A 25,490-nucleotide genomic window follows, 5' to 3' on the forward strand; every position below is an offset into this window, starting at 1 on the left:
GCAGTTTAGGTTCTTACTCAAAGCAGTGGAAGTCATGGCAGACCATGAGCTAGCTTCTCACCTGATCTGCTCAGCCCTCTTTAAAGTGGGGATGTCGGTAGTCCTTGCTACGAGGGTTGCTGAGGGATGAGATGGGGAAGTTGGTCATGAGATGCCTAAGCAAGATCCAAAGCACCTTCACCGTGGAGTCCGGTCTCAGTCTCTGGGAAATTGAACTTCTACCCAGCAGCTGTCATTCAAACAAAAGTGCCGTGTTCTCTACTCAGATGGTGAAGATGGTGGGTTCCCAAGAACCTGTGATCTCCTGGGGAATTGTTCTGTGTCCTGGGCTCTTGTTAGCAAAGGCATTTTTATACAAAGCAGACCCAGGGGAAGCACAGGGAGTTGTCAGGACAAGTGCCCTTCTTTGGATAGTAAGCTGAGTATCTAAAAACCCATGGAAGGCCATTAGGTACAGCCTTTTTGGTAATACGGTGAGAAGAGCTTGCTTACTTGAGGGGCTAGTCAGATGCTCACGGATGCTCACATTCTTCAAGCAGCTGCCTTGACAGCAGGCCCCACAAGTGAGGGCTGGCCATGGCTGTATTGGTATGCAGCATTTCACACCCTCACCTTCCCTGCTTTTCTTGTCTCTTTTTCATACAGAACTCTCAATGCCTTCTGAGCAGTATGAGCTGCAGCTCCAGAACAGCATCCCAGATCCTCAGGGAGACCCTGCCCGTCCTGTTGCTGTCCTGACACAGGATACATCAAGAGTCACTGCCATGCAGATGGGACAGAGCAACCTGGTCCTGGGCCACAGGAATATCCTTCGCTCTGGCACTGTGTCGTGCCTACTGCTTTGAAGCCAAGTTGTTTTTCTCCCTTAAAGCCAGCCAGGACTAAAAATAGCACTGTTTCCCCATCTGTCTGAAAATCAGAAAGAGCCTAAATAGCAACCCGCTGAGTGGAATTGCTCACCTCTGTGGATGACTCATAGAGACTCCCAGAGACGGGAGTCTGCAGCAAAGGCATACGTCACTCCAGGCTTCTGGAAGCTTCTCAGGAACCACAGTCTCCTCAGAGGGGGCTTGGCAGAAGCTGTATGAACACTGTGTGAATACTGGCACATAGGTTGTTGATAACCCAAGATTGATTGTATGCCCTGTGGTCCCTGGTATTCCTTTCAGAGACTCTGCTTTGTAGGGTAGACAGTACAGTAAGGGTCTTGACTCACCAACATCTTTGCTCTAGTTGGCCTGAGCTAGGGGTCCTTTACCCACCTCTTAGTGCATATGGTATTTCCATGCTGCTTTACCTGTTGTACCATATGTTTTATACCTTAATTAAGAATTCAGGTATCCGTATGCAAGGAGCTTCCAGGCTGCCCAACAGCACCATCTACGTGGTTGAAGCTGGGTACCTGGGTAAGTCCAGCCCCCTGGGGTTTCCTAGACATTGATGGCTTGTGACTCCAACAGTTTAAGAGATGAGAAAGTAAAAGCAAGACCCGAGGTTTAACTCAGCAGTATATATCTTAGCTAATATGAGAGTGGGTTCAATCCCTTGGACCAGTCAGCAAAAGCAAACTCACAAAACTGCAAAGGTACAGTAGCTCTCACACTGGCTACATCTTCTCCCATGCTCATGGCCATCGATCCTCAGCCCATCATGAGATCCGAGTGCTCCTCTGGATCTGTCAAGGTTGGGGACCCTGTGCTTAGCTGAGTTACAGAGCATCTTCTGGTTGACATGACAGTACCTTGGCAAGGAAGAAGGAAGCGTCAGAGAGAGGAGGGAACCACCTGTAGCAGTAAAAGACCCTGAAGCACTGAGACCTTTGGGACATGTATGTCATGGGAGCCACCATGGTAGCATTTCCTGGAGTCTGAGGCAACTCATCTGTGGAGCTCACTGCCAGCGTTCATTCTGGAGAGCAGTGTTCAGGTGGGCAGCAAGAGCCTCTTGTCAGGGAGCTTGTAGCCTCTGGTGGTGCAGCACCTAGTTGACAAGCACCAACCCCTGTGTGTCTCAGCAGCAGCCTTTGCCTGATTGGTGAGACTTAGCTGCACAGCAGAGGTTGATACACACAGGTGGCAACAGTGTGGTAGGAGCAAACACCGAGTAGAGGAAAGACTTCTGGAGGGTTCATGTGAGGCAGGTGCTGTGGCAGACTGATCTTCTGTGGCGGGAAATGTTTTGGCAGAGTGAACAACTTAGCTGGAGTTATGAAGATGAGAAAGCAGATAGTATCGTGGGAACAGAAGTAGCTGCTGTTGCAGTGTGTGTGCATACAGGGCTGACTCGGTGCCCTCACAGCCCAGACCCAGATACATCTTATCCAGAGCTCTCAGGTGCTTTAGCTTGGGATCCAAAACCTGTTCTAGCTTCAGGCTAGACCTGTCATCCCTGAGAGTTTAGACTTCCTGTGGCTACAGGTGAGACATAATGTCACCACAGGTCACATGTGCTTCAGCCTTGAAGTCTACACTGTGGACTTGTATGGCCTTGGGATAGACATATTGGCCAATATCCAGCTGAGGATTCCGTCTAAATTGGCTATGGCCTCAGACTAGACCCACTGAAGTCTCAGACTGGTGGAAGATAGAATCCTGATTGTCACAGTCTCAGAGCTTAAAACTACTGAGGGTCAGGTTCAGATGAGTCCATTAGCATTAGAATGTTCAGTGTTGATCCAGGAAAGCAGAAAGATCAGCTGTGGTTCTCTAGGTTGGGAATGATGGTAGCCATCAGGTTCTGTACTCCATATGTTCCCCATAGCTAGGCCTTGTCCAAGGAGGGTCCTGTTGAACATTCTTGACCTTTTACGTGGGTAGGTGTGTAGTGCTTAGCCTCAGGTTCTTTCTCAGCCCTGCTGCCCTTAAATCATGAGTGTTGAACCCCTACTTCCTGTTGTAGGTTTCACAGTCCACCCTGGTGACAGATGGGTACTTGAGACTGGACATCTGTATGCAATTACTATCGAAGTATTTGATAGATCAAGCAACAAGGTCTACACATCTGATGTGAGTACCCTCCTGGATTCTGATGGGGCAGCCATGTGGGATCAAGAACAGCCAAAGCCACAGGGCTCCCACACAGGCAGACCAAAGCTTCCTGTGATACTCCTAGGGCTGTGGAGATAATGTCATGGGATTCTTGGCCCACTTCCAGATGTTGTTAGCCTATGAGTCGACATTATTCCCTCATGTAGGGTTGGGAGTAGATACCTCAGGCAGCGGGGCCTGTGAATAGTGTTGGTGGGGTTGGGGGAGGCTCTCTGCACATTGGCCTCCTATTCCTTATGTGGAGTCCCTGCAGCTGAGTTCATTTCGCTTTGGCGTCAGGTGTTCAGGTGTGCTTGCTGCCTTCCAGAAGCTTTCAAGTGATAAAGGCTGCCATGTTTAGCTCTTTGGCTCTGGAAAGGCATGGCAGATGAGTTGGGGAGTGGTGGTCATTCTTCTGTCCCTTGGAAGAATGTCCCAGCACCCTCACATATATCACACAGTCACTTGCCGTGGTGTTAAAGATTTTAAAAGGAGGGCAGGCTCTTTGTTCTTTAGTGGAGGTCTCTGTCCCCTGTTAAACAGTGACTAAGCCACTGTTTGAAGCCGATTTCAGGGACTCAGACCGCTTTTTATATTCACTGGTTCCTTCTTGCAACTCCAGGACCCAGGAGAGTGACAGTAGTCTGTCAGCTGCCCTGAGTGTCACACACTCAGCTAGAACTGTGGTGCTGAGTCCTGGGGCCTGCTCCATGGGGAGGGGTCAGAACACAGGGACCTCATTCCTCTGCCTGCTTGGTTTGAGAGGCTTTCAGGCCACAAAGGCTGTCAGCCTGGCCTTGCTGCCGGTCTCTTGATAACACACTCATCTTTTAGAAGCTCCTCTCATCTACCCTGCTTGTGTTTGCAGAACATCCGCATTGAAGCTGTGCTTCCTGCTGAGTTTTTTGAGGTTCTTTCATCTTCCCAGAATGGGTCTTACCATCACGTCAGGGCTATCCAGAGCGGCCAGACGACCATCAGTGCGTCTCTCACCTCTGTGGTGGACCAGGTGAACTGATAGCAATCAACCCTTTTTCGTGTCCTGTCTGGCTCCCATGACCCAGTTCTGAGGGTGGAAATGTCAATTGGCAGATACTTTGCCTCAGGACCCACCTGGCGCCACTGCTCTAATACCCTAGGAGACTGTCTTAGGGTTTTATTGCTGTGAAGAGACACCATGACCACGGTAACTCTTATAAAGGAAAGTATTTGACTGTACGGCTTACATTTCAGGGGTTTAGTCCATTATCATCATGGTGGGAAGTACGGTGGCATGCAGGCAGAACTGGTGCTAGAGAAGGTGCTGTGAGTTCTACATCTGGATCCTCAGGCAGCAGGAAGACAGTGACCATGGGCTTGGCTTCAGTATTTGAAAAAATTCCTCCAGCAAAGCCACACCCACTCTAAGTCCATACCTCCTAATAGGGCCTCTCCCTATAAGCATATGGGGGCCATTTTAATTCAAAACATCATAGAACCTTTTCCACTTGGGGCATGAGCTCCAAGTGCCCTTGGAGCTTGTGGGTGTGAGGAAATCCTCCTGTTGCCACAGACTTCTTTTTCCTACCACCTTGCACCTATTTCTAGGAAAATTGTCTGCACCTTTCAAGATCAAATACAGAATTTGTTTGGGGATAGCATGGTAGCAGGTCCACTGGCACGTTGTTTTGTCTGCTCACGTCCTCCATCCTTTGGTATTATCTTGTACTGAAGCCTCATCACCCCTAATGGTGAGCAGTGTTTTACCAGTTGGCACATTGTCAAGGGTGTTTCCTTCCTGCCTCATACAAGCCCTCCAGACCTGTGAGAGGCAGCATATGGAGAGACAGGAAGGACCTATGCCACAGATAGTGGTCCTCTGTCCAGACAGCAAGTGTCGCCATCGCCTGCACTGCTGCTGCTCTGGGTTTTGGATAAGATGCTCCAGGCCTCAGTTTCTTTATCTGTCAAGTGGGAACAGTGATGGCCATCCTGTGAGCGATACCCAAGGAATCAAATAAGTATAATTTACATGAGTGGCCATTAAAGATTTAGAATAAGCCTCCCCACCAAGCCTGTCTTTTCCATATTCTTAGGAGCACAAAGCTACCTTTTATGCCTGGTTCTCAGGGAGGAGAATACCTAGTGATAATGTGGTTGCCATGGTGACAGCAGCACTCTCATCTTTGTAGGATGGAGGGGTCCATGTGCTTCAGGTGCCTGTGTGGAACCAGCAAGAAGTGGACATTCATATCCCCATCACACTTCATCCCAGCATTCTGACATTTCCATGGCAACCAAAGACCGGAGCCTATCAGTATACCATAAAGGTAGGTAAGATGCTGCTTTTAGGTGTTTTCTTTGGGGTGTTTCCTTGGGATGTTGGCTGGTTTTTTGTTTGTTTGTTTGTTTTTGTTTTTGTTTTTGGGGTTTTTTTTACTTTTATTCTTTTTTTATATGTTTATTGAGACGAGATCTAAACTAGTTCTAACTAGGTTGGTTTAGAATGAACTCTCCTGGTAAGCAAGCCTTTGGTGTGTTTTCTTGATTGATGATTGAGCTCCTGGGCAGGTGGTCCTGGGTGCATAGGAAACCCACTGAGTGGGGCACAGTAATGCACCTTTAATCCCAGCACTCAGGAGGCAGAGGCAGGCAGCTCTAAGATAGCCAGGCCTACATAGAGAGATCCTGTTTCAAAACGAACAAACAGAAAGGAAAGGGGGAGGAAGAAGAAAAGAAAGGTGAGCACTGGAGTCAGCAGCACCCTCATGGCCTCTGCATCAGCTCCTGCCTTGGGTCCTGCCTGAGTTCCTGCCCTGACTCCTCTCAGTAAAGCGTAAGGTGAAATAAATCCTTTTTTTCTCCACATTGCTTTTGGTCCTGGTGTTTATCACGTACACAGAAAGTAAACAAAGACAGCTAAAACACAGAAATAGAATATAGGTCTGAGTTCTGCTCGTACTCATTCTTCTAAACGACATTATTTTCTAAAGTAATACAAATATAATTCATAGGGAAGCCTGAATTCAAGTGGAAATACTACCCTCCCTACAACATGCTTATCATTAATGCCCGGTGATGCTTCCAATCCCACATGGTGCTGGTCATCAGGGACTGAGCTCAACTAGGGCTCAAGCACGCGGTAGTGAGACCATATGGTCCCATAGTCCCTGTGGTCTGCCTGAAGAAATGATGACAGGTACCCTGTGTGCACTGGCACCTGTGCACTAAAATATGTCACCTGAAAGTATGTTCTTGACTCAGAGTTTCAGGTTGATCCCTGATCAGAAGAGGGCCTGTCAATCACTTTGCCAAAGATGGTTAAGAGCAGGCAGAGCTGTGTGCTGGATGTGTTTGTGTAGCCCCAGAGCAGAATTCTGCAGGTGGCATCATGACCAGGGTAGTTTTTGCCCAGGTCTGAGCTCTGCTCATAGCTGTGTATTTGTATGTCAGTCCCCAGGTCCCCAGAACAGGAGATCTAGAATGGAGCTGGATGGAGAAAGTGAGGAAATGCTGGCTTGTGCCACAGTTTTCCATGGGCAGGACTTTGGCTGTGTGTGTAGGTGTGATTCTGAATGTATGAGATGTGTGTACATAGTAGGCTAATGTCTATATTTGAGAGTGAGCCCATGAGTGTGTGGTGAATTTATGGTGTCAGCGTAGGTGAGTGTGAATGTAGGTGTCAGATGTGACTGAGTGTAAGGAGACATACCAACAGTATGTGTGAACAGGTGTATGAATGTGTGGCAGTGGAAATTTGCGAGCAAGCCAGTGCATGCATATGCATGAGTGTGAGTGTGTGTGTGTGTGTGTGTGTGTGTGTGTGTGTGTGTGATGGGGCAGCTAACAGGTGTGAATAGATCAGCATGTTTGTGTGATAATGAGTGGATGAGTGAGAGTACACACTTACCCCAGCTGTGGACATCACCAGGCAGGGAGGGGCAGAGGGCTGACAGGTCCCATGATCATTTTCTTCCTAGGCCCATGGGGGCAGTGGGAACTTCAGCTGGTCTTCGTCAAGCTACATGGTTGCCACAGTTACTGTCAAGGGTGTCATGACCACAGGTGGTGATACTGGCCTCAGTGTGATTCGAGCACATGATGTTCAGAACCCTCTCCATTTTGGCGAGATGAAGGTAAGACAGTGGCAGGACATCGTGTGGGAAGGCTCAGGACAGAGGTTTCAGCTGCCTCTCTCACCTCACCGTGTTCAGAGGTCTTATCCCTCCACCCAGTGGTTATGCTACATGGGGGATTGATAGGCTTGTCCCAAGGATCTCAAGGACTCAGGTACCCTAATAAGGATGGACAGAACACTGCACACCAAATAGTGGCTGGCAGAGCCAGAAAAGTCCACAGCAAGAGCCAGAGGACATGAGTAACCACAGAACAACAGCAGAAAGTTTCCCACACAGAAGTCAAGACTCTGAATTAGGAGGGGCGACAAGACTGGACTGAAAATTTGCAGAGGAAGAGGGCTTCCTGGCTCCTCTTCCCTTGCTCTATTAAGGTGCAGGTTCAGGTGTCCTGTCACTGGTATTTGATCCTGACTGATTAAGAGCCCCAGTTGTCAGGTACTGTTACTATAGCTGGCCTCCCCTTCTTACCTGGAGTCTCATGGTGTGCCCTGTCCCAGCCTCCTCTTCCATTAAAGGGGTGTGGGTTTTCAGTGGAATCCACACACACATGTTAAGCATAGGTTTATCCTTAGTTGCAGGTAAATCTGTCAGGCCTGACAGGAAGTGTAACTGCCCACTATTGGGATCAGTTGTGAGTCCTTCACCTCAATCCCTTCCTCCTCTGTATCTGACACCAAAGACAGTCCTCAGAAGGCAGCTTGCACCACAGTTAACTGACTGCATAGCTACATAGAATATGATGGGCAGTTCTCTCTCTCTAGGTGTATGTGATTGAGCCCAGCAGCATGGAGTTTGCCCCGTGCCAGGTGGAGGCTCGAGTGGGTCACACCCTGGAGCTGCCCCTGAGAATCAGTGGCTTCATGCCTGGTGGGGGCAGTGAGGTGGTCACCCTGAGCGACTGCTCCCATTTTGACCTGGTGGTGGAGGTGGAGAACCAGGGTGTGTTCCAGCCATTGCCAGGTAAGCCAGTAGCAGAATTGGGGCCTAGACGGTGAGGGTTATATGTGGGCACCTGAAGGGCCACAACATGAAGAATGGCCTTTGCCCTGTGTTCTGAATCCTGCCCGATATGTGTGAAGCCTTTGTCAATCCATCTTTATGATCCTTTTCTCTTCCATGTCTGTAAAGTGTCTCTTCCATGCCTGAGTGGAGTGTCCTGCCCACATTTATATTTCAGTTTGTGAAATGCAACAGGTACTCACGCTATAATATATATGTGGGGTTTTGATTAGTTCAATCATAATGCTTGTGACAGGCCCAGGCCACCCTGTCTTGGGGATAGTAGTATTGGTGATAGCAGTATTGGTAGTGACGGTGACAGTGTCAGCTTGCATGTGTGGAGCAGGCACTTTGCCTGACTGGCCTCATTTAGACTGTACACATATCACAGGAGGAGCTGCTGGATACTGGACCATATATCCAGTGAAGACATTGGAGCAGCATAGTTGCTTTTTACAGCCACATGTGGCCTGTGCAGGGATGGGGCACAGACCTGTAGCTTCAGTTCTATGAGCTGTGGCCTCCCAGAAGTGTGGCTCCAGGGAGGGAGAGGATTTGCTGCTTAACAAAGTCTGCAAGACACTTGGGTTATGTGTAGGAGCAGGCTGTGGGCAAGAACAAAGACAGCATTCAGTGAGTGAATATGCCTGTGCCATGGCCCAAGGTGGGAAGTTCTGGCAGGGATTGTCTCATGGTGAGCCAGCCTAGAATGTTAGGACCTATTCCATCATTGAGGGCTCAAGCCTAGATGTTTGAGCAGAGAGGGATGAGAGTCTCTAGAGGCAGAGATGCTTTCCATGAGGCCGTGTGTACCCTGTGGTTGTGATGATATCCAGAGCTTCTCAGAGGAAGAGGACATCTCTAGAACATGCCCTACTTAAGCCACTAGTTGATGGCCTTAGAAAATCTAATGTTTCCATGTGTTAGTGATTGTGGGTAGAGGAAGTTGCAATTTTGAGAGAGTGGAACCATTAGCAGCCAAAGATGGACTAGTCCCATGCCATCCCACAGAGCGACTGTAGGGTGCTACTCGGCCTTTGAGGGAACCCAGGGCCTGTAACTCAACATTCCCATGGCTGATAGGCCTCTTCACTTACTGGCATGATGTTCAATCTCTCTGAGCCTTGTTTTCTCCATGGGTCACAGGAAATGGGTGAAGAGTTCCTGCCTCCTTAGGGGGCTACACATAGACATCCCTCTGAACACCGGCAGGATTTTTCAAGGAGTCCAGGTTCTGAAGACAGCAGCCAGAACAGATCCTATGTGGTCAGATTTTCCCCTACCAAGTGCTGGAATCTCTTTCGATGAATAGGGTGTTGGATGGGAATCTCTGGGGCTCATCAGGCTGGGGCAGTGCATATCTTATATAATAAATCTCAAAGAAGAAACACACTGAAAGGTACAAGCAACACCCATTGGGATAGCTACTGTTACAGCAACAGAACACATTAGGATGTAAGGAGACTGGAACCCATGCTTTGCTGGATGATGTTAAAGACAGCCACTGTGGAAACAATGTGGTGGGTTTTCAAAACTCAAAGCAGTGTAACTCAGGAAGTCCCATTTCTAGTATAGACCTAAGGTTATTGAAATGTCCTTCAGCCTTGAGGACATTGTGTTAGGTGAACTAAGCCAGTCACATGAGATCAGTGCGCATGAGCTTCTAAGTAGGTGAGCGGCTTATAGTAGGCAAGTTCATAGAGACGGAATTATGGCTGCCATTAACACTAGACTTTTCAGTTTTACAAGTCAAAGGGCCTGAGTGGCAGCTTGGGGTGGGACCTGAACAACCCTGTGGCCTGTTGCTGAACATAAGAAAGTTGAGGTGGGATCATCATCATCATCATCATCATCATCATCATCATCATTCCACTATTAAACTCTGACCAGCCAAGAAGTCACTGTAAAGCAGGTTGGCCTTGAACTCAAGACATAAGCCTGCTGCCTCTACCTCCAGAGTGCAGGGATTAAAGGCCTGCACCACCACGAATGCACCCTCCCTACTTTTGAGATAAGTTTATATGTTGTGTGCTTCACCATAGTTCAGAATTGTTCTAGTTAGGTTTTCTGTTGCTATGTTTAATACCATGACCAAAAGCAGCTTTGGGGAAGGAAAAGATCTGTTTAGCTTACAGCTTATAGTCTATCACTGAGGGAAGCCAATAGAGGAACGTGGAGGCAGGAACTGAAGCAGAGACTGCGCTGCTCACTGGCTTGCTCAGCCTGCTCTCTTATTCAGTCCTGGATCACTTGCTCACTGTGGTACTGTTCACAGTCTGCTGGCCCTTTTACATCAATAATTAACTAAGGAAATGCCCTACAGACTTGCTCAACCTGCCTATAGTGGACCTGATGGAGGCAGTTCCTTAACAGTGTTCCCCTCTTTCTAGAGTAATTCCTTTGTATCAAGTTGACAAGCACAAACCAGCACAACATTAGTACATTTCTTGCAAACTTAATTAAAATTTGGTGGAAAGGCTAGCCCAGATGAAAAGCATCTGGTAGCAGGGTAAACTGGGAGGGATTTCACTGCACACATGCATGCCTGCCACTGGTCCCCTTCTAGTCACAGCCAGCAGAAGTGCTGGAGTCCACATTGGTATTATGTAGCACAGCCCAAACTAGAACCACCTGTAATGTTCATGGCGGCAGTGAAGAATCCTGCTGTGCATTCATCCCCACCGCAGAACAGCATGCAGAAATGTGGTAAAGGCTGCCTGACCATGAAGACTGTGGACCATCACAGCCCACGCTCCCAACCCCTCTTTGTATAAGGCTATTCTGATGGAAATAGGGAAGAGTTGCAGATTAAGAGGGGCCTCTAGGGGAGTCCAGGCTGCTGGTAAGCTCTCTCCTGACCTGGATCCTGGACATGGTGCATTGTGCGCATGAGAGAGGTGGGAAGCCATTGTACCAGATCTGTGTGATACATGAGTCATATTTCGCTTTTGTTTAGTTGTGTTTTGTGGTACTGGGAATGGAACCCAGAGCCCTGTTTGTGCTAGGCAACCATTTTACCACTGAACTGCAACTCTAACCTCTGGAAAGTTAGATGATAACAAAATCAAGTTGTATATGAAGACCAGAATGTAAAGGGGCCCTTGGCTTTGCCGTCCCTTCCCTTTAGAACAAGTTCATGTTAACATGCGATTCTTGTGCAGGGAAGCTGCCACCGGGGCCTGAGCACTGCAGTGGAGTCAAAGTGAGAGCTGATGCCCAGGGGTCTACCACCCTCCTTGTCAGCTACACACACGGCCATGTACACTTGGGTGCAAAGATCACTCTTGCTGCCTACCTGCCCCTCAAGGTGAGTTGTGCCTGCCCTTGGCCATCTATCCTTTAGTGTTCCTGGAGGTTACATGATATCATCCATCGCTCCTATGCCTTTCCCTCGCCTCCAAATTGACAGGCTAGGATCTTGTGGGAAGATGCAACCCCAGCTGAGAAAATGTCCCCATCACATTGATTTGTATACCAGTCAAGGTGGTATTTTGAGTAATGGCCTTAAACTCATAGAAACCTACCAGCCTCTGCTCTGCCTCTCGAATGCTGGAATAAACTCTCCACCACCATGCCCCGCACCTTAGTGTACTCCCTGCTCCAGTGCAGACCTAATTCTTCCCAAAGACCCTAACTCATGGCCACCCTGTGCGTGATGCCCATGTGGAGATTGAATTTCAAAGAGGACATAGCATTTGCCTGGTAGCCCACCCAAGCAGGGTGGGGTCCTGACTTTGGGGTGCCTAGCATTGCCTGGCCACCTCCCAGAGCAATGTTAAGCTTCTTCCTTCTTTCTTCAGGCTGTGGATCCCTCTTCAGTTGCTGTGATAACCCTGGGATCCTCAAAGGAGATGCTGTTTGAAGGAGGCCCCAGGCCATGGGTCCTGGAACCTTCCAAATTCTTTCGGAATGTCACTTCTGAAGATACTGACAGCATCAGCCTATCTCTCTTGGGCCCTCCATCCTCTCGGAATTACCAGCAGCACTGGGTCCTTGTGACCTGCCAGGCCTTGGGTGAGCAGGTGAGTGGACGGCCACCCTCAGTCCCACCTTGCCTACTGAGAGAGATAGAAAATCTACTCAGTCCTCAGAGAGCTGTGAGAATGCTGTTCCTCTTACATCCAAGGACAAGGGAGTCCAGGAAGTAGCAGCCAACTGAATGGAGTGTGGCTGTCGGAGTCCCCAGTACACATCAGTGTTCTTAAAGGCAGCTGTTGGAGTGACCGCCTCTTTCCCAGGGCCATAGTGTCCCCCATCCACTGCTACAAAGTAGGTGTAGAGCTTTGAGATCAGGAGTCCCAAAGCCCCGTGCTTCAAGGTTGGGCAGTTATCCAAAGAATTGTGACCCTGGACCTGAACAAGCACACCAGCGTTTTCTTTTAGGATTCAGGGGATTGTGCCCATGCCTGCATGTGTGAACTTTTTGGTTGTTTGAGATAGGGTTTCCCTATGTAGCTGAGGGTGGCTTGAATGAAACTCACTTTATTATTATGTAGCACAGGCTGACCTTGAACTCACTTTGCCACAACCTACCAAGTGCTGAGATTAGAGGCATAAGTTATTATGCCCAGCTTCAGTGTTTTTAGTGTTTGTTTTGTTATTGTTATTAATGCTGAAAACCACCAAATACTGGAAGGCTAATAGGATTGAACCAAGGGTGTCATATTCTGAGTTCCCACGGGGCCTGCATGGCTGGACATAGTACCCTTTTCCTCAGGCCAGGCTAACTCTGTGGGCCTTGTGCTCTTCTGGCTTCTCATGGATCTGTTTCCAAGAGTCCCCAGACAGGAACAGAAGCAGGCAGAACCATGAACTGAAAAGTAAGAGGGAAACGAATGTAGAGTCAATTAAAGGTACACATGTGCACCCTGACACAGCCCCCTGATATCAGCGATCCAAAGCAGGCTGCTCTGGTCGAAGGAGTGCATGGATAAAGGCCCCTAGAGGTGCTAGTAGAAGTATAGGACAGAATTAAGAACAAGAAAAGCTGAGGCTGGAGAGATGGCTCAGCGGTTAGGAGCACTGGCTGCTCCTCTAGAGGACCCAGGTTCAGTTTCCAGCACCCACATGGCAGCTCACAACTGGCTGCAACTCCAGTTCCAGGAGGTCCAGGCATAGCATGAGGTGTGTGTGTGTGTGTGTGTGTGTGTGTGTGTGTGTGTGTGTGTGTGTGTTTGTGTATGTGTGTACATGTGGTGCACATATATGCATGCAAATTACCCATACTTATAAAATAAAACAAATCTTTTTAAAAAAGGAACAAGAAATAATGCATAATACCAAATAAATAATAAGACTAAGGTTAGCAAGGAATTATCTTGGCTTGTCTGAGTCATTGGAGTCCCTGCCTTGGCCTGTAGAAGTTAGACTCTAGGCCAGGTCTCATCTAAGGCCTTCCTCTCTTGTGGTTTCATGGGCAGATAGCCTGCTGAAAGTCAGGAGGTGCCTCCTTTCTCCCACTTCAAAGCAGACTGTTCTGTCCTCACAGTCGTGTGTCAGCGAGGAGGCTGAGGATGCTCACTCCCTCATGTGCAGCTGTTATCCGATTGCATATGAAGCCAAAGGCTGCACTTGACTTCACAGGCCCCACTCTAGCCAAAAGTGGACCTTTCTCATAGCTCCTCCCCGTCCAGTGCACTGTTGCCTAGCACATGCAGGTGGTGAGAGTGGCCTCTCTCCTCTAGCTTGGAGGAGCAAGTGGGCATGGAGTTGGGTCTGGCCTCTCCACTGGGCTTTGCCTGCACAGTGTCTTTTCTGACCCATTCCTTTATAGTTAAGTTCTCTTAACCTTCATGGCCAGATTCCTACATCTGCACTTTACCTGGATGGGTGTTAGCAATCTTCAGATTCAGCTATGGGGTTTTCCTGATGTCCTGGGGAACCACAAGGCATCGCCTTATCTGCCTCTTCTCTGAGATGTTTGTGTATGGTGCCTCGGGTATAGGCAGAAGTTAAATCTGAGTTCAGCGAGGAGGGACTAAGCTCAGGTGTCTGACTGCTCCTCCTGTTTCTTTAGGTCATCGCCCTGTCTGTGGGGAACAGGCCCAGCCTCTCTAACCCCTTCCCTGCTGTGGAGCCCACTGTGGTGAAGTCTGTCTGTGCCTCGCCATCCAGGCTTACTCTCATGCCTGTCTATGCCCTCCCGCAGCTGGACCTGTCCTGTCCATTGCTGCAGCAGAATAAGCAGGTGGTGAGTATGGCCACTCTTGGGCAGGGAGGAGACATTGCCATCCACAGGAGAGCCTTAGCTCCCTGCACCCATGCTCTTGAGTGTTCTGAGAGCTGGGACTTCATAAGCAGGCACCTGAATCTCAGCAGCCAGAGCTGTGTGGGATGTTTCCATTTTCACCTTGCATGAGGGAATCCAGGGCCTGCAGAGGTGGGAGACTTTCCAAAGTCCAGTTGCATAGTTGTTCCCAGCTTACAGAGAGACATACTTAACTCCTGGTTTTCTACGTTATAGTGTGGGAAGGTGACAGATACTTGTTAGAAGCCAGTTGGGAGTTTTGGTCTTTTCTCAGGCTAGTAATAAGCGGTTCATCTTCCCTTAATGTTGTTCCCAGTGGAACCAGTGACAGCCACAGTCAGCTTCAGTACCACAGGGGAAAACTGATGCTCTGTGGAGCTCTGCAGTCCATATATAGCTCAGGGGTACTCAGTCCCATGTTAGAGCACAGTCTTTGTATACTGTCAGTTGTCAGAGTCTGAATGTCAGAGCACATGTGCATCAGGCTTGCTGAAGGGGTGGGGCACAATAGGCAGTGGTGTGTTCATTTCTGATGGGATCATTGGGGTGTGACCACATCCTAGCTCCAGTAGTAGCCAAGTAAGACAACCCCTCAGGCCCCACTGCTTCTGATTTAGACTCACTGTTGCCCTCTGCTGGGCACCTGAGGAACTGAAGAGTTCTTGTGGAGTGTTAAATAGTTTCAGCTGTTATGTGGGATGTTGTCTTTGTGCGTAGTCAGAGTAGGATTGGAAGCTGTGAGGAGAGGGGACATCAGTATTGCATTGTCACAAGGCAGGGCATTTCACAATAAGTGTCAAGAAGAAAGTCCTTAGTGCCTTGCACTTGCTGACTTGGTGGTAACACCTACAGGTTGGTATCCCCAGAAGCTGGGACTGGTCCAGTCCTCAGCTCTGGAACCTCACAGCTGAGGGCCCTGAACGTACCTAGCTTAGGGATGCGGGAGAAAGTAGCCTCAGCCCTGCATGGAGGAAGAAGTCAAGGTTTTCTTACCTTCCAGCACATACTTGTCCAGCACGTCCTCCTGGCCCTTCAGCACCGGGTTCTGGAACAACAGTGTTGAGGATGGAGAGGAGCCACCAGGAGACAAAAGGACCATTACAGGAATATAGCTCAGGGGACCAGTGCTGCCAGGCATGAAGGAGGGCCACAGAGGGCTGGGAGGAGGAGCTGGACAAGGAGAGATACCAGCCTAGTGGAGCTAAGGGAAAGGCCCAGGGAGGGAAGACAGCAAAAGCAACAGCTCTGAAGTCAGACATGGTCTCTAGTTTCCCTCCTGCGCATGTGGTGGCCAGGACAGTTCTGTGTGCTTGGAACCTCCACCTTGTAGCCTTGTCACCCCCAGCACCATGACCAGGTTTGAGGTGAGCAGAGTTGAAATGCAGAACCAGCTTTATCCATCTCCAAACCCAGCAACTCCTCCTGGGGTCTGAAGCCATCTCAGAATAGGTACTGCTCCCCTCTGTGCACTCAGTCCTCCTGCACATTGGAGTGAGCCTTCTGATGTCGAGTGTGTCCACAGCTTCCCAGCTGTGGGGCAGGTACTATGAGATCTGGGTCTACACCCATCGGTCAGACGCTAGGTTGGGAGATCTATACAGCTGTAATGCCTGGGGCTTGAGGACCAGCCTTCATCTCTCCTGTTGGAGTCAAGTACAGCTGTTTCCCCTGCGGCTCTGATGTGGATCTGTGTGATGGTTCTGCCTTCCAGCCCTTGTTCATCACTGGAGCTGAGAATAAACACTCCACAGATTCTCACGTATCTCCTTCACTTGCTTCAGTTGGGCCAGTAAGGGTGGTTTACAGCTTCTGTATACTCTCTACTAAGTCAACAGGGACCCCGTAGAATATGTACCTTGCTCCATCTCATTAAGAAGTGAGGAGTGTGGTTGTGGTAGGGTGCCTTATTCCCAGTGTCTGCTGCAGAATGAATAACTGTCTTTTTTGGCCTCGGATTGGGGTGCTCAGGAAAAGACTTCTCTATTTTGACTTGGAGACTTGTTGAGATGAAATCCTGTACTTGCTACCTGATTCAAGACATTTTAGCTTTCTGTTGATATATTGTTGCACATTTACAGCATGCACTGTGATTCCATGCACATATATATGCATATCTGTGAGCTATCAAATCAGTCTGGTCAACCCTCCCTCTCAAACGGTGCTTCCATTGTTGGGAAGCTTCAGAATGTTCCCTTGCTGTTCTTTATGTAATCTATTATTCTGGTATCTAGTTGTCCCCTGTGCTGCAGAACCCCAGAGCTTACTGCTCCCTGTGTTCAGCGCTACATCCCACCCTTCTGTCCCTCCCCTCTCTTCTCAGCCTCCAATGACTCCCGCTTGCTCTACTCTACTTCTGAGATCATTTTAGCTACCACACATGCGTGAGAGCCCACATCACCTGTCTTTGTCTCTCTGTCTGTCTGTCTCTTTTCCCTCTGCCTGGTTTGTCTGCATGTTTTACCTTTTAGTTCACATCTGTTTTGTATAATTGTCCTTGGTAGAGGAAACAGCATTGTGCTAAGTTTGTATTCTCAGGAAACATCTGCCTGCTGGGCTCCCTGCCAGAGGCAAGGAGCAAAAGTCAGAGAAGAAGTTCCACCATGAAAGATCACTGGCCTGTGTTCAAGCCCCACCTGCTGGGAGACAACCATTGATGGTGACAGAGGCCAGTGATGGGTTATGTGACTGGATGTAGAGCCCAGAGAGTAACAATATTCTGTATATTCAGTAGATATAGTCTGTCTTTTCTGCTTAAACCTGCTTGTGGCTTTTAGTTGGGCTCTGACAACACCAAACCCCTTCTACGGCCTGTGGAGCCTTGGGTCCCTGGTTCCTAGCTATTCTTACCTCTGACTTATGCCTTTCATTCTTGAATACATCATCATTTTCCCCCACTGGCTAGCAGTGCTTGGGGCTTGGATAGGCTGAGCCCTAGGACTTACAGCTTCCCCTTCCTGGCCTCATGCCTTCCTTGCTGGCCCCTCATTTCTTTATCCAGATTCTCCTTTGTCTTTGGCTTCACTTAAAGGTGTGCCTGCCCCAGCATGCCCAACCCCTCCTCCCACTCCTCTCCCAGATTCCTACAGTGACCCATTACTGTAGAATTTGCTTGACTAGTTCAGTCTCTGCCTGTCACCAGAACAGAGCCTGGCTTCTGCCAGAAGCTCAGCAAATAACTGAATAAGTGAGCAGCAAACCAGGAGTACACTGTCCTTGAGTCCCTGGAGAGGCACCCTTATGTAGACTTAGGGACACTAAGACAGCAAGAGCATAGGGAGTGGGTGTTAACCAGGAGAACATCGGCTTTCATGTTGAGCAGTCTGTGTTGTTGAGCTGCAGCAGGACAAAAACTACATCACATATAGATGTGTCTTCCCTGTCTTTAAGCATCGGTGAGGAGCTCAGTGAGGGTTCCTGGTCTGTCTGCAGCCAGATTGGGTTAGTCCAGAGCTGCCTTGGACTGAAAGGTAATGGTGTGACTATGGCGCTTGACTCCAAATGGACTACGTGGTGTTGGTGTCAGCAAGAAGTAATGGGCCTTGGACACAGAACTGCCATGTGATCCGTCAGTCCTTGTGTTCCCGAGCCGTGAGCCGGCCATTCAGGCATGGCCCCTGCGATTTATGGTCCCATTAGGGGACCTTGAAGAAGATATATCCTCAGGGTGCATCTAGGTGGAGTATCAATTTAGTTTTATAGCTCTCCAAATCTAGAGGCCACCTAGGATGTGTTTGCAGAGTAAATTATTGGCAAGGTGAAACACCAGAATGGAGTCAACCAGAGGGGATGATTGACTGCAGTCAGACCAGGTCAGGTCCAGGTCTTCCAGGCAGGTCAGCCAGTGTTCCTTTTACCACTCTTGGGTGCTACCGTATACCTGGGGACTGATTAGTCCAGGACTGAGTTGAGCTGGTGCCTAAGGAGAAAGCAATGTCATAGGAGAATCTGACCTGCTGTGTTCCACTCGGAGTCTATGAGAGTGTGAGCAACTTCTGGAAAGTCTCACACAGTGTTTCATTTTGTAAAGTGGGAAAGCTTCAGTCAGCCTGCAGGCATGCTTGCATAAACCTGATGCCTTTCCCAGGAAAGCACTGATTTCCTACCAGAAGGGAGGAAGGTGAGATGTCTGTGGAAAGAGCTATGCAGTCCCTGCCCACACTCACAGCTCCCCAGCTTGTGTCCTGTCTAGTTAAAACCCTTGGTGTGCCCAGTCAAAGAGCCGAGTCATTGACATGAAGGAGTGACTTTTAAATTGTAGCATGCTTAGTCATGTCTGGAACCAGGAGAGCTACAAGAATTTGGAGAGAGCTCCTGGAGGTAGAGTCAGGGAGCTTGATGTGATATCAGTCAGGATGGTCTACCACAGGAACAGTTAGTTCCCACCCCCACAACCACATCTCAACTGTGCAGTGTAAATTCAGCTCTTACCTACATGGGTGTCCACCAGTAGGAGCCATTATGCAGAAAGTTTGTGCTTAGGCCTCAGAGGGTCTCAGAGGGTAATTCCAGGAATTACCACAAATCACTTGTGATATCTCACTTACTAGACTTAGTGACAATTACCCTGAGGTGACAGAGGATAGTCCTTCCTTCTGGGCTATGCCTGAATGGATTAGATCAGCTGCAAATTATGCTAGAGCCCACTCCATTTTACTACTTCATTGTGAATTATAGTGTGAATTTGTCTTTAAAACCACAGTACAAGATTTATATTTAAAATTCTTACTTTAAATTCATATTTAAAAGTCCTGGAGTTACAGAGATGGGTCAGTGGTTACGAGTGCTAGGTTCAGTTCTCAGCACCCACATGATGGTTCATAATCATCCTGCCCTCTTCTGTCCTCTACAGCCATGAGGCTTATATATGTATATGTAGGAAAAGCATTCAAACACATATATACGTATGTACATACATATATACATATATCTGAAATACAGTTTTTTTTTTTTTTTTAAAGTCCCAGCAGAAGGGTTCTGGTTTCTTCCCTGACCAGGGCAGCCAAAGATGGAGACCTTTGTGCCTTCCTGAGCAGGAAGAGCTGGAGCCAAGGGTCAGTCCAGATTTAGGAAGATACTTCTGCCTCTCCTTGGCTGTCTCTCCTTAGCTGCCTCTCCTTGGCATGCACCTTGTGTCATTATTTTAGGGAAAAGGGGAAGTCCTTTTCACCCATGGAGAAAAAGGAGCCAATTTGGATGGAACTTTGGGCACCTAAGTGGTGGCATTCCTGAGTTTTGGTTATGACTTATCTCTGTCCCCTCATTGGGACTTTATGAGCCCACAATAGAAACTGCCAGCTTCACTGCATACCAGTAGTGCCAGAGTCCTGGGTGTGGCCACAGCATCTGATTATTGTTTCTTTTAGGTTCCAGTATCCAGTCACCGCAATCCCCTGCTAGACCTGGGTGCCTATGACCAACAGGGCCGGCGATTTGATAACTTCAGCTCTCTGAACATCCAGTGGGAGTCCTCTCGGCCGCTGCTGGCCAGCATTGAGCTTGACCGACCCATGCAGCTGGTATCCCAGGAGGATGGGAATGGCCAAAAGAAGCTACATGGTAGGTCAGGTCTTTAGCTAGAGATCTAGAGCTGGAAGAGATGAAGGAAGCCATAGAGACACAGGAAGGTCCTGCACTAAGTTCATGCCTAGGACTTCAGGTGCCTGAGGCTTTCCTTCATCCAAAGCTGTACAAAGACATAGGGAGAGCTCATCTCCCCATCCCTCACTATGTGGACCAGGCTGGCATTAGACACTGAGATCCACCTGCTTCTGCCTTTGAGTACTGACACGCCATGATGCCATGACAGTTAGCTACCAGTCTTTTTTTTTTTTTTTTGAGATAACATCTTCCATCTTCTTATGCAGTCAAGCTAGCCTCAGACGGGTCTTCTTGCCTCTTGAGTGCTGAGATCTTACGCTTGCACCAGTACACCCGGCATCACTGTGTTTCTTTAATCCCATTTAGGCATGTACAGTAGGAACCAAGGACTCAGGACCCAGTGCAGTCAGATCTTCTTTCTCGGGTCCCTTGGCCTAGCTGTTGCAGTGACAAGTTTCCTCAGTAGCCCAATATTGTCCTTTCAACCTATCTCAGCAACTGTTAATCCTTACAGGACGAAAAGCCCCAGCAAACTCAGTTACCTGTTTCAAAACTTGAAACTGAATCAGCAGCAGGATGAGATGGCCCCAAGGTAACCAAGGGGCCTGTGACTGATACTGTTTCTTGCCTGTGCCCTCAGGTTTGCAGACAGTTTCGGTTCATGAGGCATCAGGAACCACAGCCATCTCTGCCACGGCAACTGGCTACCAGCAGTCCCACCTGAGCGCAGCTGGAGTGAAGCAGGTAGTATCTCCCAGAAGACACAGTGGATGGGACCATGGGCAAGACCCAGATGTCTCCTGGTTTTGTAGAGATTCTGTCTGGTGTCTGAAGGCCTGGACCTCCTTTCTTGATTTTTTTTTTCCCTGCTCCCCAGCATCTCTTGAGGGCTTTAGGCAAATGTGCTGCTTGACAGGGATTGGGGAGTCAGTGGGTACATTTGAGGAATAAGAAGGGTCCCCCAAGAATGAACCTGTTTGAATGATAGCCACCCTGTCAGACCACCCTCTAAGTTGCTACTGAAATGGTGTGGAGACAGTAGATGCCTGTGGGCAGGGAAAGTGGGGGCTTGCATCCTAGGGAGCCAGGATGCTGAGACAAGAAAGCTGCCTCTGGGAAAAAACAGTCCCCATTTGGAAGGCGGTAGCCTGCTGAGGCAGATGCTTACTTATCCCTGTCCCAAATGTCTTTGCTGTATTCCATTCTTACCTCTTGTAGGTTAGCTCCTCTCTGGAGCACTACACCCACAGATGGCCTTTTAAGAGCGTCACATATGCTTTTGACCTCTCTCGGGGTGGGGAGTTCTCTCTGCCTCCCAGGAGTCCCCTGGGTACTAACACTGCTTGAAGCTTCCATTCCTGGAATGAGGCCTCTGCCTGGAGCATCTATCTCCACTCTTTTCGGAGGGCGATGTCTGTGGTCCTACGGATCTAACAATGTTGGCCTTTTTCTTTCAGCATGACCCGCTAGTACCTGTGTCAGCCTCCATTGAGCTTATTCTCGTAGAGGATGTAAGGGTCAGTCCGGAAGAAATGACCATCTATAACCATCCTGGTGTCCAGGTGTGACCCTTTGCCCACCACCCCCTCAAGTGAGGAACTGTGCATTCTTTGCCACCCAGTCTGACCCCTTTCATCCTCACATTTCCCTCCAGGTAGAACTCCATATCACAGAAGGCTCTGGCTACTTCTTCCTCAACACAAGCACCCAGGACATCATCACGGTGGTCTACCAGGACACCCGGGGTGTGGCTATGGTAAGCCTAGGCATCGGGATCCCAGCTGTCTGCTCAGGTTGACATTATTCCAGGCTTACCTGGTACTGAGCAGAGCCTGAGATTCTGAGTCACTCTGAAGTTCTGTGGTTCCCATTGCCACCTCTGTGCTTTCTCTTCTGTAGCTACAATTACCTGCGCTGTTAATTACCTAATTCTTTCCTTTCAGTCAGTCTTCCGATTCATCTTTTAATTATTCCTTTATTACATAAGTGGCTTTGTGGTGACCCTAAGACGCTTACACTTCAAAGCTTTCCTTTACAATTCCCATGTCACCCTCTCCCACCCCTAAGCACAGGGACCTGATTGGACCTTTGGCATGGAGGAATGGAGCACCCTGGTTCCCTCATGCCCCATGCTGCTAGTCCAAAGTTACCTTACTTGTACTTTTAGCCCTTTTATCACACAGGATTAAAGCTCTATTAGAGATCTTTAGGTCTTCTTTTCTTTTCAGTGGTTTAGTTTTCTTTTATGTGCATGAGTATTCGCCTGCATGCATGTGTATGTACCAATGAATCAAGTAAATGCAGTGCCCTCAGAGGCCAGAAGAGGGTGACAGATCACCTAGAACTGGAGTTATGGCTGGTTATGAAAGTCCATGTGGGAGTTGGGACCTGAACCCAGATCCTCTCTGGAAGAGCTGCCAGCCAATGCTTTAGTCACTGAACCATCTCTAGCCCCTAAATGTTCTTCTCTTAATAGAGTCAAAGAAAGAAAGAACTGTTCTAAACATCTACCCATGTCTGTGGGGGTATTTATGCAGCCATTAAGTGAAAAGTTCCTCTTGAAAGGAGGTTCAGAATAATACCCACCCACAGTGTCAACACTTGCCTACTAGGGCATTGTCACTGGGCAGCTCTGAGCCCAAACTCTGCTTCCTCTGTTGAAAGTGTACTTGCCTCATTCCTAAAGAGCCAAGGCTCCTGCTGACTCTGAGGAGGTCTAAGCTGACAGGGTGGTGGAAAGGAGGGCACGTGGCTTCCACTCTTGAAATCTTGTTGACAGACAGGCTATGACTCCCCAAGCCTTTTTTTCTGACCTTGCCAGCTGAGCCCTGGAAGGCTAGCCACAGCACAGGAGACACTTGGGAGGCACAAGGGAGGGTCATGACCCAGGCAGCGACCTAGGCCTTCTTTTAGAAATTCTGGAGCATGTTGCCCACTCCTACTCAGAAGCTGAAGGCATAACATCAGACATGTGCTGATGTTTGTGGTTTCAACTCCCCACATTTCTGTTGCTCCTGATTTTTGCCTCCATCAGCTCTCTTAGTTTAGAGATCACAAAGTTAATGGCCCTAAGCTGGACAACATTGAGAGGAACCAGCTGGGTGTGAAAAATGTGGCTGGAAGTATTGACTTGAGGGTTAACTGAGGTGGATATCAGGGGCTGGTGGGGACAGAGGTAAACCAGAGGGCATGGGATTCACAGGAAGTGGGGAGGGATGGCGTGTGTTCCTCTGTTGATTGCTTTGATCATACGTCTCATCAACTTCATGTGTTGTGTTGTGGTTCTTAGTACATTACAGATATGAACAGCCCTCCCCCACCATCATGAATGTAACATTTTCATGCCTGGAAAGGAAACTCATCCCGTTCCAGCTTTTGCCTAATTTATTACTTAACTCTATAGATTTTTCCTATTCTGCAAAGTTCCACTCTAGTAGGTACAGGTGGCTTCTCCTTGTGAAGCAGATTTGTATTTCCTGAGGAGTAAAGTCATTCACCAACTTTGTGGCTTGTTTTGTCTTCAAATTCTTGTGTCTTTTTGGATAAATGTCTATTTAGAACCTTTGATTGTTCTTTCTGTTAAGTTGTAGAATATCATATTCTAGAGGTAATTCATTCATAAGATGTGATATGCACATATTTTTCATTAAGGCTTACCTTTTTTACTTTCTTGGTAGCATACTTTCAAGCTTATGTTTTTAATTTTGGTTAAAATAAAAACTAAAATAGTAAAATTTAAATTTTTGATTTTTTAAAAGTTATATGTATTTATTTATACTGTGTTGTGTTGGAGGTGAGGGGAACATGCATTCTGCGCGTGTGTGTGGATGTCAGAGGCCAACTGTGGTTCTGGGGATTGAACTCAGGTGGAAGCCTTGGCTATGAGTGTTCCTGCTGATCTCCTGTGCCTCTGCCTTCCTGTCACCCTGAGGGGCCATGGCCGGTGCTGCTCCTGCCGGTTTGCTCTGTTTGCTTCTATGTCTACACGGAGTTAACTGTGGTCTGGTGGGAATCCACCTCTTCTCTCACAAGTGGCTGTCTAGCTGTCCTGGTAGCCTTTGCTATTTTTCTTCTGCACTGGATGATTTTGGCATTCTTGTCAAAATCCAGTAGATAGGGACATGAGCTCAGTTCTGAGGCCGCCTGCTCTGCGTGAGGTCTGAGCGACCTGCATGTCTGTGCTCCTGTTGCTCCACCATATAGATGATTGCTGCTTCATAGCAAACTTAACTTTCTGTGAGTATTCTGGCTCTTCCTTCTCTTCTGTCTGCGTTGACTATTCTGCATCCCTTATACTTCAACATAAATTCCACAGTCAGCTTGTCAACTTATGTGTAAAGCCAGTTGGAACTCTACCAGTACACAGCCTCTGTCCATGAATGTGAGGTATTACCCTGTTACCTCAGCCTCCCTTGATATCTATCTTTTGGTGATGGTTCTAGTTGGGAGTGTTAAGTTTTATACTAGTTTTGTTAACTTTATTTTTAAGTATTTGTTGTTTTTCATGTTAATAATTCTAAATGGAATTGTGTTCTTAAATTTTATTTTTCTAACATTTGGCCCTCTGCATGTTAGTCTCATATCCTGTAACCTTGCTGAACTTTTAGGAAGTTTTGGTTGATTCCTGAGGGGGGAGGGAGAGGGGGGGAAGGAGGGGGAGAGAGGGAAAGGGGGAGAGAGAGAGAGAGAGAGAGAGAGAGAGAGAGAGAGATCATGTCAAGTGTGAATATAGGTAGTTTGATTCCTTCCCTTTGAATTTGGAAGTTTTAGTCTTTTTCTTGCTTTATTGTCTTGACTACAGTCTCAAGTTCAATGTTAAACAGAAGTCCTTGTGTTGCTCTAGATTGTGAGGAGAAAACTTGCATTCTTCCACCACTAAACATGATGTGGTCTTTTACAGATGCCCCGAATGGGATAGTAATGTCCAAGGGACTTTTAGGCAAGGCTGAAAGTATTTTTAAATGTGTTTGTGAAGATGAAGGCAGCTGACATTCCTCACTCCACCCTGTTGGCTTAGATATAGATCAGGCCCCTGGATATACACAGACTCAGTTCCTTCCAAGGTTTCCTGATTCCTAGAGCTTCTAGTAGGCAATGAATGGGTATTTCCATGATGCTGCCTGCTTGCTCTGCCTCTGCTCAGAGATTCTATCTGTGAGAGAAGGGCGAGGGTATTGGGCAATAATACTGTTCCCTTGACCAGACAGCAAACCTCTGCTTCCATCATGCGGGTCACCCTTGAGAACACCCTATGAAGGAGTATGGTCATATTTGTAGGGCTCTGGTCACGTGAGGTTGTCATGGGCCTTTCTGCCTCCAGACTGGTTGACACTGGACTTAGAGCAGATGCCGACTACATCTCCTTTCTCGACTGTGATTGGTGAGTCAGAGGCCAGCTCATGTATACAGGTGTTCATAGAAACACATGTGATGGCAGTGCAGACCTAAGAGTTCTGACTCTTCAGTGACCAACAAGCTCAGGAACCTAAGATGTGCTTATGA

At 48.2% G+C, this 25,490-nt stretch overlaps 1 protein-coding gene across 1 annotated transcript in view; it reads left to right on the forward strand.

Moving 5' to 3' along the window:
• Positions 1–25,490, forward strand: part of NUP210 (nucleoporin 210) — a 91,862-nt gene that overhangs the window by 33,693 nt on the left and 32,679 nt on the right. Inside the window, exons 7-20 of the mRNA XM_080914989.1 lie at positions 646–804; positions 1,338–1,406; positions 2,899–3,005; positions 3,895–4,035; positions 5,198–5,335; positions 6,986–7,141; positions 7,906–8,104; positions 11,305–11,450; positions 11,944–12,165; positions 14,160–14,333; positions 19,754–19,946; positions 20,629–20,732; positions 21,446–21,550; positions 21,643–21,744. Of these exons, the coding sequence (XP_080771115.1) occupies positions 646–804; positions 1,338–1,406; positions 2,899–3,005; positions 3,895–4,035; positions 5,198–5,335; positions 6,986–7,141; positions 7,906–8,104; positions 11,305–11,450; positions 11,944–12,165; positions 14,160–14,333; positions 19,754–19,946; positions 20,629–20,732; positions 21,446–21,550; positions 21,643–21,744 (2,015 nt within the window). The remainder of the gene's footprint in view (positions 1–645; positions 805–1,337; positions 1,407–2,898; positions 3,006–3,894; positions 4,036–5,197; positions 5,336–6,985; positions 7,142–7,905; positions 8,105–11,304; positions 11,451–11,943; positions 12,166–14,159; positions 14,334–19,753; positions 19,947–20,628; positions 20,733–21,445; positions 21,551–21,642; positions 21,745–25,490) is intronic.

Source organism: Micromys minutus (genome assembly GCF_963924665.1).
Source record: "Micromys minutus genome assembly, chromosome: 3".
Taxonomy (NCBI): domain Eukaryota; kingdom Metazoa; phylum Chordata; class Mammalia; order Rodentia; family Muridae; genus Micromys; species Micromys minutus.